Genomic DNA, 16,715 nt, shown 5'->3' with positions numbered 1-16,715 from the left:
CGCGCGCACACACACACACACACACACACGGGAAAGACTAAGAATCCTCTTGAATTGTCACAAAAAGAAATAAAAATCCAGGGCATTATGTGTTTTGATCAGCATGTCTCGTTTCTTTGTCGTCTCTGTGCACTTGAAGTGAACGAGTTGGATGCAGCACATTATGGGTGAAATGCTGTTACACCTTTGGTTGTGGGTGTTTAGTTAGTCTGTCCCTTGGGCTCGTACCCAGCTAACGTTTGTGTATCTAATTTTAGGTGAGAACAGAGACCATCCACATCAGCAGCTCTCTGGCTTTTATTATTGAGGAGGCTGCTCAATGCAAATGGTGCAAGCGGTAAATTTGCAGTTAGAATAATCTTGTGACCTGTTTGGTGCTGAATGATGCAGTGACTTCACAAAACAAGCACAACCCAGACTCCTTTGTCTCAAAGTGTGTGCACAGTGTTCTGCATAAGCTTTTTGTTTCCATTTGCTTATGTAAAACTAAACTAACCACAGGAACTGATTTTTATTTATTTATTTTATCAGTGCATGTAACTAATAACGCATGCAAAAAATTCATGGATGGCGTGTCATGCTAGTAGTGTACCACTATTGTGGCTTTTTCAGAAGTGTGGGCTCTAAACTGGAGGAAACTTTTTAAATCCTCGTCAGTGCATTAGTTCAGTTTTAGGTGTTTTTGACAAAGACTCCTGCTGCTGCCCCTGTTAAAGGGGATCCTCTGTGTTGTGCAGTATTACTGCTGCAGTACCAAGTAGTCTGGCAACTATTAGATACTGTTCAATTTAGGAAAACTGATGAAATGTGTTTTGTTTTTTTTTTTAAATCATTGTGATGTGCATATTTTGTTAAGACAAAGGAAAAGTCTGCACATGCTGCAGCGAAACCTTAGCAACATAGGAACGATCATATTATAATTTATACACATTTATACAATGATCTGTGGTCTTGTTTATACCTGAAGATATTGACAGAACATGTCGGTGTTAAACTGCAGGTCACAGAATCAAAACAATCAGGTGGTAGCTTTGTTTTTTGTTTTCTGCTGTACTGCAGTATACACTTGACTCCATTAAAGGGGAGTTTAGAAAAACTAATTTTTGCTGAGCTCTTTTCGGTCCCAGCCAGGAACACTGTTGCTGTTTACCTGTGGCTCTTACTCCCTGCAGTAAACCCAAATTGGGTAGGATAAGGGATGACATTTAAATGTAAATTCTGCTTCTTGGAGGAAGAAAAGAGAAAAGTCGATAAGAGCTGGAAAATAAATAAGCTGAGCAGGGTGTAACTCCCAGAGAGGGACTGCCTTTCCTGTGCGTCTGACTTGATCATTTCTGAAACTTTGCCTGTAATTGCTTGTCCAAAAAAAAAAAAAAGATGTAGAGAAACTGTAAATGCAAACGGCTTTTAGAGATGTGAGATAACAGGCACTAAGGCTGTGCAAGATTCATGTTAAATAACCTGAGAGTAATAAATCTGGCGCCATGTTCAGAGCAGAGATGGCAGGAAGCTGTAAATGCAAAGAAAGAAATTGTTGGAGGTGGCAGAGCAAATAAAAATAGTCGGGCTGTTTGTGTCAAACTATCATTATCTAAGTGAAGTGTTTTTATAAGTTTGTTCTCTGTAAAGAAGTTAAGTCTGATCCTCTGAAAACCAGTTATCTTTGCTTTCTGATCATTGGGGTCTTACATGAACAGACCAAGAACAGTCTGTGGTTTTCTAACAAAGCTGTGGAGGAACCTGCTGCAAATAGACAGCAGTTAGTGACATTAACACCAGTCGGCATTATTACCTATAACCTAATACAGCATTTACTTTTGCCAGGTGACTTTATCTTTAGGTGAACTTCAGGAGTTGTGCAGGGTAGGGACTTTTTTGGTTTTGTTATCCAGCTATTTATTTTTCCCACATGGACTGGTATGAAAAATCAAACAGCTGGATTAAAAATGACAAATTTGTCAAGAATAATATCTTGGTATGTTCTGAGAAACTTGTTTTTGTTAAATTGGTAGTTTTCAGGCGGCTGCTGTGTGACAGTGGTTGAGGGTTTTGGTCGAGGTTATTTTCTGGAGAGTACGATCAAAGCTGGAGAGAGCGGAGCTCAGAGACGCGCTCGCACCGCGACCTCATTATCTGCGCTCTTGGCCTGCATGTAAACCGACTGCATCTCTCCCAACCAACTTCATAACTTCATCTGGAGTCGTGGCTTTGAATTGCCAGGGACAGTCCTAATGAACAGCAGACGCACTGGCAGGCTCATTAAAGGCCGATGAGTCACGGGGCTGATGATCAAGGTCTGTCTGCAGCTTTGACCAGATACACGTCTGGTTTCTGAGCGTTGAGTGCCTCAGCTTTTGTTCTTCCATCGCTCTCAATCTGTCACTCCAGAAACGCTGCACTGCACCAAGACGAAGGTCTGTATCTGCTGGAATTTCAATTAGCCATTTCCCACTTTCTGAATTTGATCAGTAAATCAGTGGAAACATGTCCAACATGTCCAGACACCACAGCCAGTAAATGCACCTGATAAATCTCAGTATGTTTGCACCGCAGGGTCTTTGAATACTCGATCGAGATTCTGCAGAAGACATCACAGATGTGATACGCAGCTACAAGACGTCACGAAGAAGCAGAAATAAGGTACAATTCACCTGTCACCTCCAAAGACTTGTCTAGATGTTCTAGATATTCAGTAGTAGCTGTTTTCTCCTCACTGCTGTCAGACTTGTAGAAAAGCTACTTTCTTTATAAAGAGTTTAAAAGTGCTCACTAATGTCTGTATTTAAAAGATGCTTTATATATCAGAACAAAAGTACTAGTACGTGTGAAGTATCTGTGAGAAGCTCCTTTGGCCCGTGTAGTGCTAATGCTGCCATGTTAATAAATGCTTGTGGGTTTCTCACAGTCCAGTAATTGTTCGAGTCTTGCAGTTAAAAGTATCTGTAAATCATCAAAAGTGTGTGTTTGCACTAATCCACTTTATAAATGAAACAGACTCTTAATAAATGAGTTTTGCTACTGATATTTTGCAGCTCTCCCAGAAGGTAAAGCTGAATTAGAAGCTTCATGATTAATTAAAGGCGGAGACGTGTAGAAGAGGCTAATGGTAAAGATGCACCCTTCTCTCCTAAAGAAGGGACCTGTCCAGGGTGTACCCCTGCCTCTCACCCAAAGGCTCCAGCAGATCCCCGAGACCCTAATTAGTTATACGCAGGTATAGATAATGGATGGATGGACTTAAAGAAGGAAAACAGACGGGGGAGGTCGGCTGTTGCTTGACCATCACACAGGAACATCTGTCGGAGCATGTTGGCACAGCACTGTGGCGTAACAGTTCAATCAAAGAGCAAATGTTCCTTCAGCAGCAGTGATGTCGAAGCGTCAGAGCAGGACTGTGAAATAAGAACCAACTTAAATGAAACTCTTGGGCAATCGGAGTCATCGCTGCAGCAAATGAAACGTTACAAACCACAGGAAAATGTAATTTAAATGATAATCGACATTTGTATTATGATAATTGCAAGACGTAAAAATAGAAGGTGTGAAGAACATGTTTCGTGTGAGGACAAGAAAGGGATGAGAAATGAGATGAAAGATGAGAGAGGGTTTAATGAAAAGACGAGTTTCCCCTGGAGGAGGGTTGGTGGATTCGGACCAAACTGAACTCCGTCACCAAAGGTCATGTTGTTTCTTTTGTTCCAAAATAGACTCTGGATGTGTTAAAATGTAAATTTAAAAGCGTCGTGTTTCAGGATGTGACCACTAGGACAGAATGTTATTTCTTTTGTCTTTTGTTTTTTTTTTTTTTTTAATCAAGTGAAAGAAAAGGCCCATGTCAGTGCGACCACAGAGCAGAACTCAATTAGGAGTTTTTGATTGTGTCAGCAGAAACCGTCCAAAAAGCAGCTCTGTGGTGAGGGAATCCTAATTTCACAGCCGCCCACATGCTCCGGTTCTGCAGATCTCATATTCCCCTGGATCCCTGGAGGGGCGCAGGATGAAGACAGGAATATTGGTTACACGATTGCATTATGTATCTGTGAGTGTGTGTGTTTATGTGTGGGTGTGACACAGAGAGCCAGAAGGGAGATATTTTTATGTAAACTTGTTAGTTCGAGGTGTGAAAGATGAGAGAAAGCGTGACTGTGTGAGAGAAATAAGTTCATTGTGTATGTGTGAGGGGTGTGTGTGTGTGTGTGTGTGTGTGTGTGTGTGTGTGTGTGTGCCTGGGATTTTTACAAACGTCTGCTCATTGTCTCCAAACGAGTCCTAAACACACAGTAATAATAATAACCCTGATTGATTTCACACTAGTTCCTATGCACAGATTAGTTTTTACTAAATGTTGAAAGCTTGTTGTTGTTGCTTCACTTCGTCTCTACTTTTGTTCAGTGTTCGGAAACACTTCAGCTGCACAGAGATGCTTTTGGAAGTGGGCATCAAAAAGCAGTTTGTCAGCAGCATCAGCAGCTTCTGAATCATGATATTTTAATCCCAGAGGGTTACATCTTCCCACGTGTGTTTGGGGATAAAAGAAGATCCAAATTCAATTATTCCACAGTGGGAAGTGAAGTAGGAAGGCGATGGCAAGTGTGGAAAATCCTGTTTTGTCCCAGTCTGTGTGTCGTGTGTTGAAGTTTCATAAGTAGAGAAGCCAGAGTGCAGAGATTGTTGAATTCATGGCACCATCTAGAGGTTAAAATGTGTTTATTAATGTTCTAATCAGAAACACTTGATCAAACACAGGATCTGTGTAATAGCTTCAGTCTGTGTCAACATGTATTGTGCAGGATTTCAAGTCATACTAGAATGAAAACATTAGGGTTGATGTGGAAACATAAACATGTAATGATCCTCAGATGGCTCATTTAAAACATGACCATGCTCAAAGGTTCAGTGTGTAATATTTATGATCTATTAGCAGAACACGGGTCATAAATATGTTCTCATTAGTGAATGAAAAATACCACCCGTTGCTTTTCTTAATGTTAGAATCAGACTTTTAAAGGTGCAGTGTGTGAAAATGTGAACGATTTAGCAGCATCTAGTGGTGGGATTGTAGAATGCAGGTTTCGGATGGAGGGTACGGTGATGGATGTCACCTTCAAAACAAAACATAAAAGGAGACCTGCTTCATGTGTAGATTTAAAAGGCTGCACAGGAGGTTGCATTCTGCAATCTCACCAGTAGGTGTCGCTAAATCTTTCACATCTTACACATTGCAGCTTTAATGTTTCGTGTGTAAAGCACATCCATGTTTGACGTGCAGTATAAGAAAGATATAGATAATGGCCAATATTTATCCGTTAAAAACAATCTATGACGTTGACGATGGAGCTCGTACTGTTTAGACAGTTCAGAAAGTAAAAAACATCCAAATCTGAGTTTTGACTGGTTAAAAGCTTTTAAAATTCAAACCCCTTACAAAGAAGCAGTTTTCTTGGACCCTGGTCACAGGTTTCAGATGTGTCTGAGTTACTAGCAGCTCCACCAAAGACACACTTCCCCTCCAGTCTCTTCAACTGGTTTCATTTAAGTAAATGTTTGAAGGCAAGAGGTCACATTGTTCTGTGTTCCAGGGAAGGAAAAGTACAAAAAGGAAAAACTAATTTGTGCAGCATAGCTTTCCTTCTTTATTCCTCCCCGTCTCTCACAGCACCACTTCATTTAGTTACCATTACCACCTGGTAGTGTCATGACTGTCAGGCACACTTTAAGTGTGGTGGTGTGACTGTAGGACATCTGCTTGTAATGCTCGTTGGGTCATTGTTTTTGACTTCTTCTCCCACCACTCGTTGGCTTTGCAGGTGAAATAAAAGGACAGAGGTCATTTTAATTAACCTTTATTTACTCATGGTGGAGAAATCAAGTATCCATTCAAACAGTTTCCCGTGAACACTCTGCTCAAAGCTCACGCCGTCGTGCACCGCTGCAGAACAGCCACAGTCATGTTTGTTAGTTATTGAGCAAATACACTGAAATATTTAGAGGTTAGGTGTCTTGCTCAAAGGAAGAAAACCGACATCTTACTTCAAAGATGTTGGTTATGGTGGTAAAAACCTTTGCTGCAGCACTTTTCACTTCACCCTACAGGACCTGTCTGCTGCTCACCTGCTTTAAACAACTCAGACTTTCCCCTGGAACTGGATGGACCTAAATGAAAACTTGCCGTTTTTGGTCAATTAATGTTTGGAAAATGCTGCTTGTCATTTGTATGTGAGACTGATTATGTGGTGAAATAACATGTTCAGTGTAACATGTTTCTGCTGTTCACAGTTGGATGTAGGAAATCAAAAACACAAAACTACTTCATAGTCAGAAGACACTTGCCATTGGCAATACATTCAAACAGCCACAGTACCCAGAGGCCGGTTCCAGCCAGAGTAAAGAAAACCAGCACGTTACAAACACTTGAAAACACATATTAAAAAAAAACATCAGAGCACTTGTAGTATTAAAAATGTGAAAATATAAAAATATACACATAAAAAAAAACAATGTTTTCTTGATTATGCTAAAGAAAGAATAAAACAAAGTGACTTCATAAAATGATTATTAGCAAACATCTACTTAAACCCTGATTTGGGGTTTTAAAGTATAGAAACCGTTAGTGTAAACACACTTTAAAACCTTTCCACATCATTTTTCTCAGATTCCTAAAGTTTAATACAATTAAATCACTTACAGTGTCCAAATACATTTCACTGACACAGTGTCAGTCCTTGTGCTGAGAACTCTGTCAGTTTGTGAGTGGTGAATAAAATGGAAAACCCAGAATAACAAGAGAAACAGTGACACGATTAAATCACAATAAATCAGGTGGTGACGCTGAAAAGTAACAGCAGCCACAACCTTTGAGAACAGGGCTTAAGAAAACCATCTGGTCTATCTATGTCTGCATTTACCTCACTCAGAAACAATGTCCTAAACACTTGAGATGCTGATACTGAAAACCAGCTCTGGAGAAACCCGTCGAGTTTTTCACAGTCCAGATGGACAGTCGGCGTCACCTCGGATCCCGGCTCTCAGACGAGATCTATGACAGTACATGAGCTGCGTGTGTGAACACAACGTCCAGAGTTCAGAACGTGAATGACATAAATAATAAATTGATGTTTTTGAGACGTTAAAAAAAAGAATCAACAGTTTCGACTGGAATAAGTGGAGCCAGTGAATGGACGTGTTTGAAAGAGGTTCACTTCAGCTGAGTGTAGTGGAATCAACTCATCCAGTCTTTTCACTGGTTTTAGGAAGCGAAGATGTAACGTGAGTCGACACCTCAGATGCGATTGGACATCATCCTGGTGTTGAGTTTAAGAAAGAACGACCTCAGTTTGCACAGAGGACACTTTGTCTTCTTCCTCTTCTTTTTACTGCTCTTACTTTTCTTGTACACTCCTTGATATTTTCCCTCTTCGTCCTCCTCTTCGCTCACCCAGGGCACCCAGGCTCCACCGTGGCGGCCGGGGTTGGCTCGTGGGTCATCAGGTGGAAAGTAAACCGGCACCGCCGTCTGGTTGTAGTAGGCGAGCCGGGCCAACAGCTGCTGGACCACATCTGGCCTCTCCTTTGCCACGTCGTGCCGCTCGTATGGGTCTCCCGTGATGTTGAACAGCCAGACGTTTTTGTGGGGGGAGGATTTGGAGAACGAAGAGAAGGTGCGTTCAAGGTTCCACCAGCGACCAGGGAGTGTGGAAAGTACCTGAGGATTGAAATTTAAAATGATTCGTGTTCTTCAATTTGAAACAGAGGAACAATAATAATAAACTGACCAACACGCGTCTGAATGTTTACCTGGGGGGGCACCCAGTCTCCATGGCCTGGGTCTCCTGTTAGCAGCTTCCAGTCTCCAACTCTGATGGCAGCCTGGACTGATGTGTCCCATACTGGCTGGGACAACTGGAGCCTAAGCTGGGGTGGTGGGTGGGATTTGGGCTCCGCTGTCCCTGTCTGGGACATGTTCTGGTAAGGGGATAACGTCCTCTTGGATTTTGACTTTACATGGAATTTGAGCAGTGTCTTGGATTTCGCCTGAGATGGTCCTGACCGTAACAAGTCCTTCCTGGATTTTGACCTTAAACCCGAAAGCAGCTGGGGCTGAGATTTAGGGCGGGATGTTCTGGACTGAAAACCTCTGGGGTGGGACTTCAGACGTGGCCTGGAATGGGACAGGGGCTGGTGCTGAGAGTGGACTTCGCTCTTGGATTTTAGCATCGGTTTTGATTTCAGGAGGGGCTTGGATTTCAGTCTGGGTTTGGCAGCATGTTGGGAAAACAGCAACGGCTTCTTGGTGCTCTGTAACCTCAACGCTGATTTCTGCTTTGGTTGCTGCCTCAGAATATTCTTCTTCTTTGGTGCCTTAAATGCTGGTCCTGGGCCTTTTGGAGTGCCTACTGACCAATCAGATAACAGACATGAGCAAACTTTCTTTTAACCCTTGCTTTAAGCTTTGCTGGTGTGTGCGACCAGCTTGTTTCTATACTGTGTAGTGACCGATAAAAGGTGCTTACATTTCCTTTCTTTGTTTTTCTTCCACATATTCCTCCTTCCTGCCTTTTCTCTCTGTATTAATTATGGCTTTTCTTTTCTTGACTTTATGTTTTGGTTTTTATTTTGGCAGTTACCTGAGTCTCCGTCTGTGCCCGTGTCCCTGGTCCTGGTTTTATCAGGAGGTTTGTGCAGAGGGTCGATGTTGTGAAGGATCTCGTGACGAGGAGAATCCTTCCCTTCACTGATGGTGGGCCAGACATCAAACCCATCCAGGCCCGGACTCTGAGGGGGATACGGACACATGTGGTATATATCACAGACACAAAGCACAAGGTACTGAGCGGTCCCTCTGATGTCCATTTTATATGTGCCAGTAAATACTGTGACACCCTAAAAACTGATCCCTAAAACGTCTGTGAGGCCAATGGTTAAAAATACTGCACATGAATCAGCATGATAGTAAAATGAGGACAGTTTTAGAGAAACCTGAAACCTGAACTTGAGGCCAAGGACTCATGTAGATAAAGCTGCACATTTAACTCTGACAACAAATACACTAACGCATTGATATAAAATCAGTGGGAGACAATGAACCAAAGAAATAAACTTTACCAAAGTAAAAAGTTTGGTGAGAATTAGAAAAATATATAAAACCTGAATCCAGTGGACTCTGAAAAGCCTTAAAGTGACTCATGTTAGTAGCTTTGGCGACTGTAGTCAGAAACACATCCAATCTCTGGTCCTTTTCACAGAGCAGTAATTACTTACCTGTAATATTTAACATTTAACTGTCACCGTGAGCCTAAAAACTGAGGTCTGGACTAGAATGGACCTACAACATACACACATTAATGGTGAGAAACTTCAAAAATCCACCACATATGATGCTGTGATGAGAATATACTGACCTGGCTGATGTTTCCTCCAGCCAGACCCACCAGTGTGGGGAACCAGTCGGTGATGTGGAGAAGAGCTGTGGAAACCCGTCTCCTGCGTTTCAGCAGAGGGCTGTGCACAAACGCCACGCCACGGACTCCACCTTCCCAGTATGTTCCCTGAAAACACAACAAATGAATCTCCAAGTACATTTTTACACAACCTTTTTGCAGACTTGTCCATAATCACACCTTCCGTCCTCTCAGGGGCCAGTTGCTTCCTCCTGTAAACGGCTGGGCCCCGTTATCAGTGGAGTAGATGATAACACTGTTCTTGTAGTATCCGTATTTTCTGAGGGCGTAGGTAATGTTTCGGACCGCCTCGTCCACTGTGGAAACCATGGCGGCAAACTTCCTCCTGGCGACGTTAGCCATGGCGTGGTACGGGTAGATGTAGGACTTGGGAGGCTGCAGAGGAGTGTGGACGGCCTGGTGGAAAACAGTTGAACAGCGAACCCTGCAGTTATACAAATTATTCATTGTAAAAGCAGATGTAAGTATGATCGGTATCAATATTAATATCATCAGCTATGGAGGAAAGATAGATTTATTCTTAGATAAACCAACAGTGGTTCTCTTTTCTCCTGCCTGTCGTATTTTTGGATAAAACTCTGCTTGGTTAACCCACTTTCCTCAAACTTCATTCTTCAAACTTCATCTATCGCTACCTGACCTGATTTTCTGAGTTTCTCACATGACACATTGTACTAACTAAAATGTAATAAACCCATTGTCTTAAAAAACATTCTGAGCAAAACTCAACAATAACATAAATACATCTTGTTTGAGTTACAGCACTTTTGTTTAAACATTGTGCAATCGACAAACAGAAAGACATTTCAGAAACTGTTGCTCCACAGTAGATTCATGTTTCTGCGACCTCAAGTTACATTTTCTATGTGATGTGCTTCTAATTATCTGGTTTGGGTCCATGTGAGACAATCGCTCTCTGAACAACAGGCGGCGAAACGCTTTAATGTGGCCTCTGTGGTCCCATCCAAACATAAACTAATGCAGCATCTAAACACGTCAGGCTGTATTCAGTTTGAGAAACAGCATCTCTGCACGTTTGTTGAACGCTGCAGTATGAACAAACGGCAGAGCTAGAAACAAACTCTGTGCTTTTGATTTGAAGTCACCTGGAGGGAGAGCAGCAGGAAGAGCGGCCTGTCTCTGGGGCTGTGACTCTGCAGGATCTTGCGAGCTCTCTGTGTGAAAAGCATGGTGGAGTATTTCCCCTCCTGGCCCCACGCCACGTCCTCGTCATCATGGAGATCGTACCCACACAAGCCTGGACCGTCACAGGACCCGTAACTGGAAACAGATGGGAAAATGTGAGTTAGAAAGATGCATTAGCCAGACATTAAAACACTGATATAAGTCTGCAGTGAACTCACTGGTTATAATACTCGTAAGTTTAGATTTTTACCTGTAGTAGTCCACACTTCCTGTTAAAGAACCAAAGAAACTGTCGAAACCCTTTCTGGTGGGCAGACATGCTTTCCTAAAGAGAAAGTAAACACAACATATTTCCCACTGGGGAAGGTTTTGAAGGTGTTCACATGCAACCTGACAGTCTTCTTCTGTCCTCACTCTCTTTACGTATTAAAGTCAGTGAAGTGGAAATGAATTCACCTTCAAGTCTGTGCATGTGATACAAACAAAATGAGGAGCTGTAGTGGCAAAGGCCTCCAGAGATCACCTTTAACATTGACAAAACCTGGAAAATATATAGGAGACGATGTGATGTGATATGATATAAAATCTTTTCCAGCATCGGATTCCGACAATTTCTGCAACTTCCTGAAACTGACAATCCAACGCTCACACCCACTTTACGGTTCGGTTGGCCTGGTGTGTGGAGGTGGAAAAGTAAACCAGATTTCAACTTCTTAGTAAACTTCATGGCAAAACTATGCACGCCTTTGAGGGAAGAACGTCTGAAAATGCTGCTGTTGAGAGCAACTCTAAATGCCTTCAGTTGTGTTTGGCATAAACAGATGGAAACGTAGGAATTCAGCGTTACGTTCACCACGAGCAGATAAAGAACAACAGTCCCGACCCAAACAGAAGCAAAAGAACATGTTGAAGCAGGACAAAGACAGAACAACAGGCTTTGCTAGTTTGGGTAAATCACTCTGCAGTCATGAAATTGTTAATAGTGACCATACAGTGAAAAGCCTCAGGTGTGGAGGTCCATCCTAATACAGTCTCCGTCCTACCTGTAGAAGCCGAGGTGCCACTTGCCGACCATGTGTGTGGTGTAGCCGGCCTCACGCAGCCTCTCAGGCAGCGTGTCCACGTGTGAAGGCAGACAGCTCGGCTGGCTGGGCCTGATGATGGAGTGCTGCAGGCCTGTGTGGATCTGATACCTAGAGGAAGAGAGATAGTTACTGGTCCCAGGTGAGCTGCCTGCACAGGATCTATTGAACCAGGGACTCAATTATTCCGCTCAGGTTGTCTAATAATCAGATTATTCAAAGCATTTGTCAGACTCAGTGACTGTTCTGTTGCATCAGCATGTTCTCTGAAGGGAGGATCAGTGTCTTATCTTGAACTAACAGCTACGACATGGTCTGACCACGTCTAGAAAAATGACTGGAAACAATCTGACAATGAAACCTGAGTAAAATAAAAACCAGAGGGTCGAACTTATTGCTGAAATGAAGCAAAAATACCAAACACTTCCTGTTTCACCTTCAAAAATCTTTTACGTGGTCGAGACTTAAATATATGGATGGACATCGCATTAGAAACTGTGAGGGGCCTTTCCGGTGCAGCGGGGTCAGTACCTGCCGGTGATGAGCTGGCTGCGTGACGGGGTGCAGATGGGCTGGACGTAGTAATTCTCCAACCTCACGCCTTCTGCCGCCAGTTTGTCCAGAGTGGGAGTCCTGATGGTCGGGTTGTGGTAGCCGATGTCATTAAAGCCCTGTTTCAGTTAAAGGTTCTGGTTGATAATCTTTCAAATTCAGATTTTTTACATGTAACTTGTGGTTCTAGTTAAATTTGGCTTAAACACTGATAAGACTGGCTGCACAGAGCTTTTTTCTTTTTCCTGAACACCTCTGGTGCTTGAAGCTGCTCTGTCAGCTCTGTCTATGCATTTTGTTTCTATGGCTCCGACCTGCAGGCGGAGAACTTTTCCTTTGTGGAAGCTGGAGGCCTCTGTCCATGCAGTTAATGTGTAAACTGGCCAGTTTACTGGAAGCACAGATCACTGATAAACCAGTCGACTCTCAGCAAACAGCGAAGCTGCAACAAGCTACTGTTTATGTTTTTAAATAATTCAGAACCAGAGTGGTTCACCTGCTTTAAATGGAAACAGACCAACAGCCCAAAACTAAGAAAACCTTCATTTATCAGCACATATGATAAAAACAAATTGCTTTAATAATAACACAACAATCAAACAGGTGCTAATTAGTCTTTTTGTCAACTAATTAACTAATAACTGATCGTTGCTGCTCTAATCAAATGAGGGTTTGAATTTATTATTTACCCATACGAGTGAAAACTGACATTTTTATTTGTTTTACTAACGATTAATTAATATTAATATTAATTGACTGAAACTGTTAAATTACTAATCCAGGGACTTTTCGTTTGTAGGAAATCATCTCTCCTTATGTAAATTTGAAATCTTGGGGTTTTGTCGTCACATTTAGCTCCTTGTGCTGCGTGAAATGAAACTGCTGCTCGGCGTGTGATCACACATTTAAGAAAACACACAGTCTGCTCTGTCACACACACCTGGTCGTCTGTGAGGATGAATATGATGTGTGGCTGGTTCTTCTGCTTCGGCTCCGCCTCGTCACTCGCGGCGTTTCCGTCACTCTGGTGCTGTGTCTGCTTTGGTCTGGGCCGGTGGGCACTCAGGCCGTCCAGGCTGATGAAAACACCCAGCACGGTGAGAGCAGCAGCAGCCGCCTGCATCTTTACTAGAGGCGCCTGCAAAAAAAACAAAGCAAAACAGAACAATACATGCAGAACTTCCAGGGCCCAGTGAAGTGCAGCTAAAAAATGTCTGAGTCTGCACAAATTCACACAAGCGTGCCACCACTGGAGGACTAACTGTAGATCATAAAACCACATTTGAGATGAACTTGCCAACTTGGCTGTAGCTGTGATCTGAAACACATCCATCTGGTAAAGTGAGAGAACTAAGACTCAGAGGAGGCCTTTTTAACTATTTACAATCTTTGGAACTGAGCAGTACCAGTAAAAAGTAATGAAAATATTAGTCGGGCCTCAGAGAGCAGGAACAGATCCGGTTAAAAAGTGCAGGGTGAGGATCTGAGGATCTGAGGACCTGAGGACCTGAGGACCTGAGGATCTGAGGATCTGCGATCGTGTGCCGTTGCATTTATGGAGTTTTAGTTGATACAGTGTAGGAGTGTGCAACATTAAGGAAATCTATTACTTTCTATAGAGTTTAATACAGTGATGTCGATATGGATTGTGATACTGTGATAGGTTTTTCTGGATAAATAAGTGAGGAACAGTTCATGGATAAAATATCAGATCAATAACAGATCAATGTCCCTGATCACACAGGTGAAGTCCTGCTCATTGACCAGCAGAGCTACCACAGTATAAATACACTAAGTCTAGTTTTGATGTATTTTACTTGAGTATTTCCAGTTTATACTTTTCACTCCACTGCAGTGATGAAGTTGGAACTGACTTCTTAGGATTAGGATTCCACATCAAGTCTAGTTAAGTCTATAAAATACGGTGCATTGTTCAGGATTAGTTCTCAGCCATGTGACCTCAGTGTGTGGTTGTGTTACGTTTCGCCAGCATTTTACAGAAAGGTCCAAAAGAGGAATGTAACTTTGTGTTGCAGATCTTTCTTACCCCATTAATGCTACCAGGACCCGTCAGATCTGTCCTGTCACCCTTATAGTTTGGGTCTGGACTCTGTCTGGTCTAAAAAAACAAAATGTATTTACTGCTGTTGCTCCACTTCAACCAGCTATAAATGTAAAATTCTGCTTATAACCTATTAATAATTTTATCTTCTTCACCTTTACCTTTTCTGTATTTAAGTGGGATTTTGAACACAGGATTTTTACTTGTACTGCAGGCGATGGCCTCAAACAGCTGGTTTTGTCTGAGTGACAGCCCAAAACCCAAAAGACGAACAATTTACAACATAAAGCCGACACAAAACAAATGATGTCAGATTTTAGACGGATAGACGGAGAATATTCACATCTATTATCAAAGAGTTTAAACCCACTGAAGTGTTTTTATTGGTCAACACTGTCTCAGTTTCAGTAGAGTTAGATTATAACTCTACTGGATGACCTGCAGCTTAGTAAAACCAGTGAAAAGCAGGCTGGATACGTCTGTTTAATGTCTGAGAGCAGCAGTGTTGAGCTGAATGAAAGCAGCTACTGAACTGGTTTCCCACTGGTTGAGACCCTGGTGTCCACACACACAGACACAGGTTCGTGGACTGGACCAGTTCTGCATGGGTTCTGCTGAAGTCTGCATCCTCAGTCAGGTTAAAATCTGACTGGACCTCATTAGAAATGAAGGATTTGCTCATATCAGTTTGTTGATGTTAAATGTGACAACAGAAAGTGCAAATAATCCAAAGAGCCTCCTGTTATGTTTTATATCAGCACTTTTCTAATTGAATACACATCTACTCCTCACAACAACTGTGTTATTTCAAAGACAGGCCTAAATCAATACCTCGATATGGGATCAATGAGAGTGAACGGCTCTTCTCCCCCTCTGGTCTTTCCCTGCGCCTCCGATTAGTTCATTCTCCACAGCGCGGCTCTTTCTTGGGCTCCGGCAAAGTTTGGTTTGAGTAAAGTTTGTAAGAGACGCCGCATGTCCCCTAAGTCTCAACAAAACCTTCCTTCTCTCAGACTCAGACTCCGCTTTCCAGTGAAATACCAGAGAAGTCAAGTCAAAACAATAACACGCTGACAGAGCGTCTGCCCTGTCAGAATAAAACACCCAGAGACAAGCGCAAAAACCAAATAGGTGTCTGGTTGTAAATTAATTGATTCCAAGCAGATATTAAGTACATTCATGTTAATAAGCCTATAAACAATAATTCTTTTCAAACCAATTAAGGTGTCCTGGGTTTATCAAATGTTTTGCTACATTTAATTAATAATAATCATAAAGTATTATGTAACCTACAGATCATCTTTAACAAAAAAAAGTCCTGCATACACACGCCGCTGTAGCAACAGTCTCACCTTTACTTGGGATCAATAAATTATATATTAAACCTTTATTAGATTTTCTTTACGCGGTTTTATTTTGAAGGCCGAATTGCTTAACATCTGCTATTCTTGGCTTTTATTTTGGTAACTTCACACGGGAGGAAAACCGTAATTAAGCTTTCGTGCGCATAGATCATCTCACGGCCATGCACGTTTCTTTAATGTGTTTCTTGTCTCTTCTGGTTATTGTCATTATAACAGAGTGCGCTCCTGGGGATGGTAGGAGCCGAGCCGAGCCAAACCGAGCCGAGTCGAGAGCTGTGCCTGCAGCCTGGGCTGTGACAGACGGGGAGCCAGCTGGCACAACACAGTAAACCCAGGAATTTCTCTCTTTGCGCAACGGACACATGCATTAAAATATCCAGGATGACAACGGAAATAAGTGAGCCTACTCACAAAATAAAAGCTCCTCTTATCTCATTATGAGAAGTGAGAGATGCAGGTTTAGAAACAGAAAGACACGAAACATTCAGATAAGAGATGTCTGAATAAAAATAGTCTGCAGCCTTATGATGACCTGGACACATACTGTGATATATACATACATAATATAATAATGTACATAATGTGTAAAAATACAAATACAGTATATCATCTATAGAAAACAACAAGGTTCAGGTTAGGAAATAGAGTATTTTCATATTGGTGCTTATAAATTGTTCTGTGCACTTACTGATGTCCAGCCCACATTAGGATCCACTGTGAAATATTCTCCAAAGATCAAATTATTATGATTGTTATTATATTCCCTGGTTATTATATTAGGAAGAGAATGTGGGTTTATGAAATCTGCGATAAACGATTTTACAAGTGTGATTAATTAAATAGATGGAATTAAACAGCATTAAGGCTCCACAGTTACAGGGTCACATTTAATTTCACTGCTTGGCAGGAGCAGCACTTGTGCTGTGGCTGGTTCCTCATTCAGTGCTTTTATTTTGAAGGTTATGAACAGAAGTCCTGTTGTTCTTAACTGTGACTCCTCAGTCATGATGGATGGATAAATGAATAAAATGAATGACTGAAAAAATGAAGG

General features: G+C 42.0%; 1 protein-coding gene and 1 long non-coding RNA gene across 4 annotated transcripts; one reads left to right on the top strand and one right to left on the bottom strand.

Moving 5' to 3' along the window:
• Positions 1-5,827: 5,827 nt before the first annotated feature.
• LOC113134535 (arylsulfatase I-like) lies at positions 5,828-15,319 on the bottom strand. Of its 3 annotated transcripts, XM_026313968.1 has the most exons (12): positions 15,132-15,319; positions 14,286-14,357; positions 13,179-13,376; positions 12,218-12,357; positions 11,648-11,797; positions 10,855-10,929; positions 10,565-10,739; positions 9,618-9,854; positions 9,399-9,545; positions 8,625-8,772; positions 7,795-8,393; positions 5,828-7,702 (listed from the first exon to the last, which is right to left on the bottom strand). In XM_026313968.1, exons 3-12 carry the CDS (start codon positions 13,359-13,361, stop codon positions 7,280-7,282), a joined length of 2,277 nt encoding a protein of 758 aa, XP_026169753.1. In that variant the 5' UTR covers positions 13,362-13,376; positions 14,286-14,357; positions 15,132-15,319; the 3' UTR covers positions 5,828-7,279. The 3 variants fall into 3 exon arrangements, with proteins under 3 accessions (XP_026169753.1, XP_026169752.1, XP_026169754.1); XM_026313967.1 differs by lacking the exon at positions 14,286-14,357; XM_026313969.1 differs by lacking the exon at positions 14,286-14,357 and having other exon boundaries at positions 7,795-8,390.
• LOC113134634 (uncharacterized) lies at positions 8,386-16,181 on the top strand. The gene is made up of 5 exons (XR_003296082.2): positions 8,386-8,502; positions 8,621-8,796; positions 9,419-9,918; positions 10,561-10,759; positions 15,881-16,181. It is a non-coding gene; the product is annotated as an uncharacterized LOC113134634 (long non-coding RNA).
• Positions 16,182-16,715: the final 534 nt, after the last annotated feature.

This window comes from Mastacembelus armatus, chromosome 17 (assembly GCF_900324485.2).
Source record: "Mastacembelus armatus chromosome 17, fMasArm1.2, whole genome shotgun sequence".
NCBI lineage: Eukaryota > Metazoa > Chordata > Actinopteri > Synbranchiformes > Mastacembelidae > Mastacembelus > Mastacembelus armatus.
This window is presented reverse-complemented; position numbering and strand designations above follow the sequence as displayed.

Bases quoted from the DNA above. Each gene is read 5' to 3' on its own strand.
- LOC113134535 (XM_026313968.1), bottom strand. From the start codon at position 13,361: ATGCAGGCGGCTGCTGCTGCTCTCACCGTGCTGGGTGTTTTCATCAGC. The intron at 10,930-11,647 runs GTAGGACGGAGA...CTTTCTCTTTAG, and splicing joins TGGCACCTCGGCTTCTACAG to GAAAGCATGTCTGCCCACCA. The intron at 9,546-9,617 runs GTGTGATTATGG...TTGTGTTTTCAG, and splicing joins GGCCCCTGAGAGGACGGAAG to GGAACATACTGGGAAGGTGG.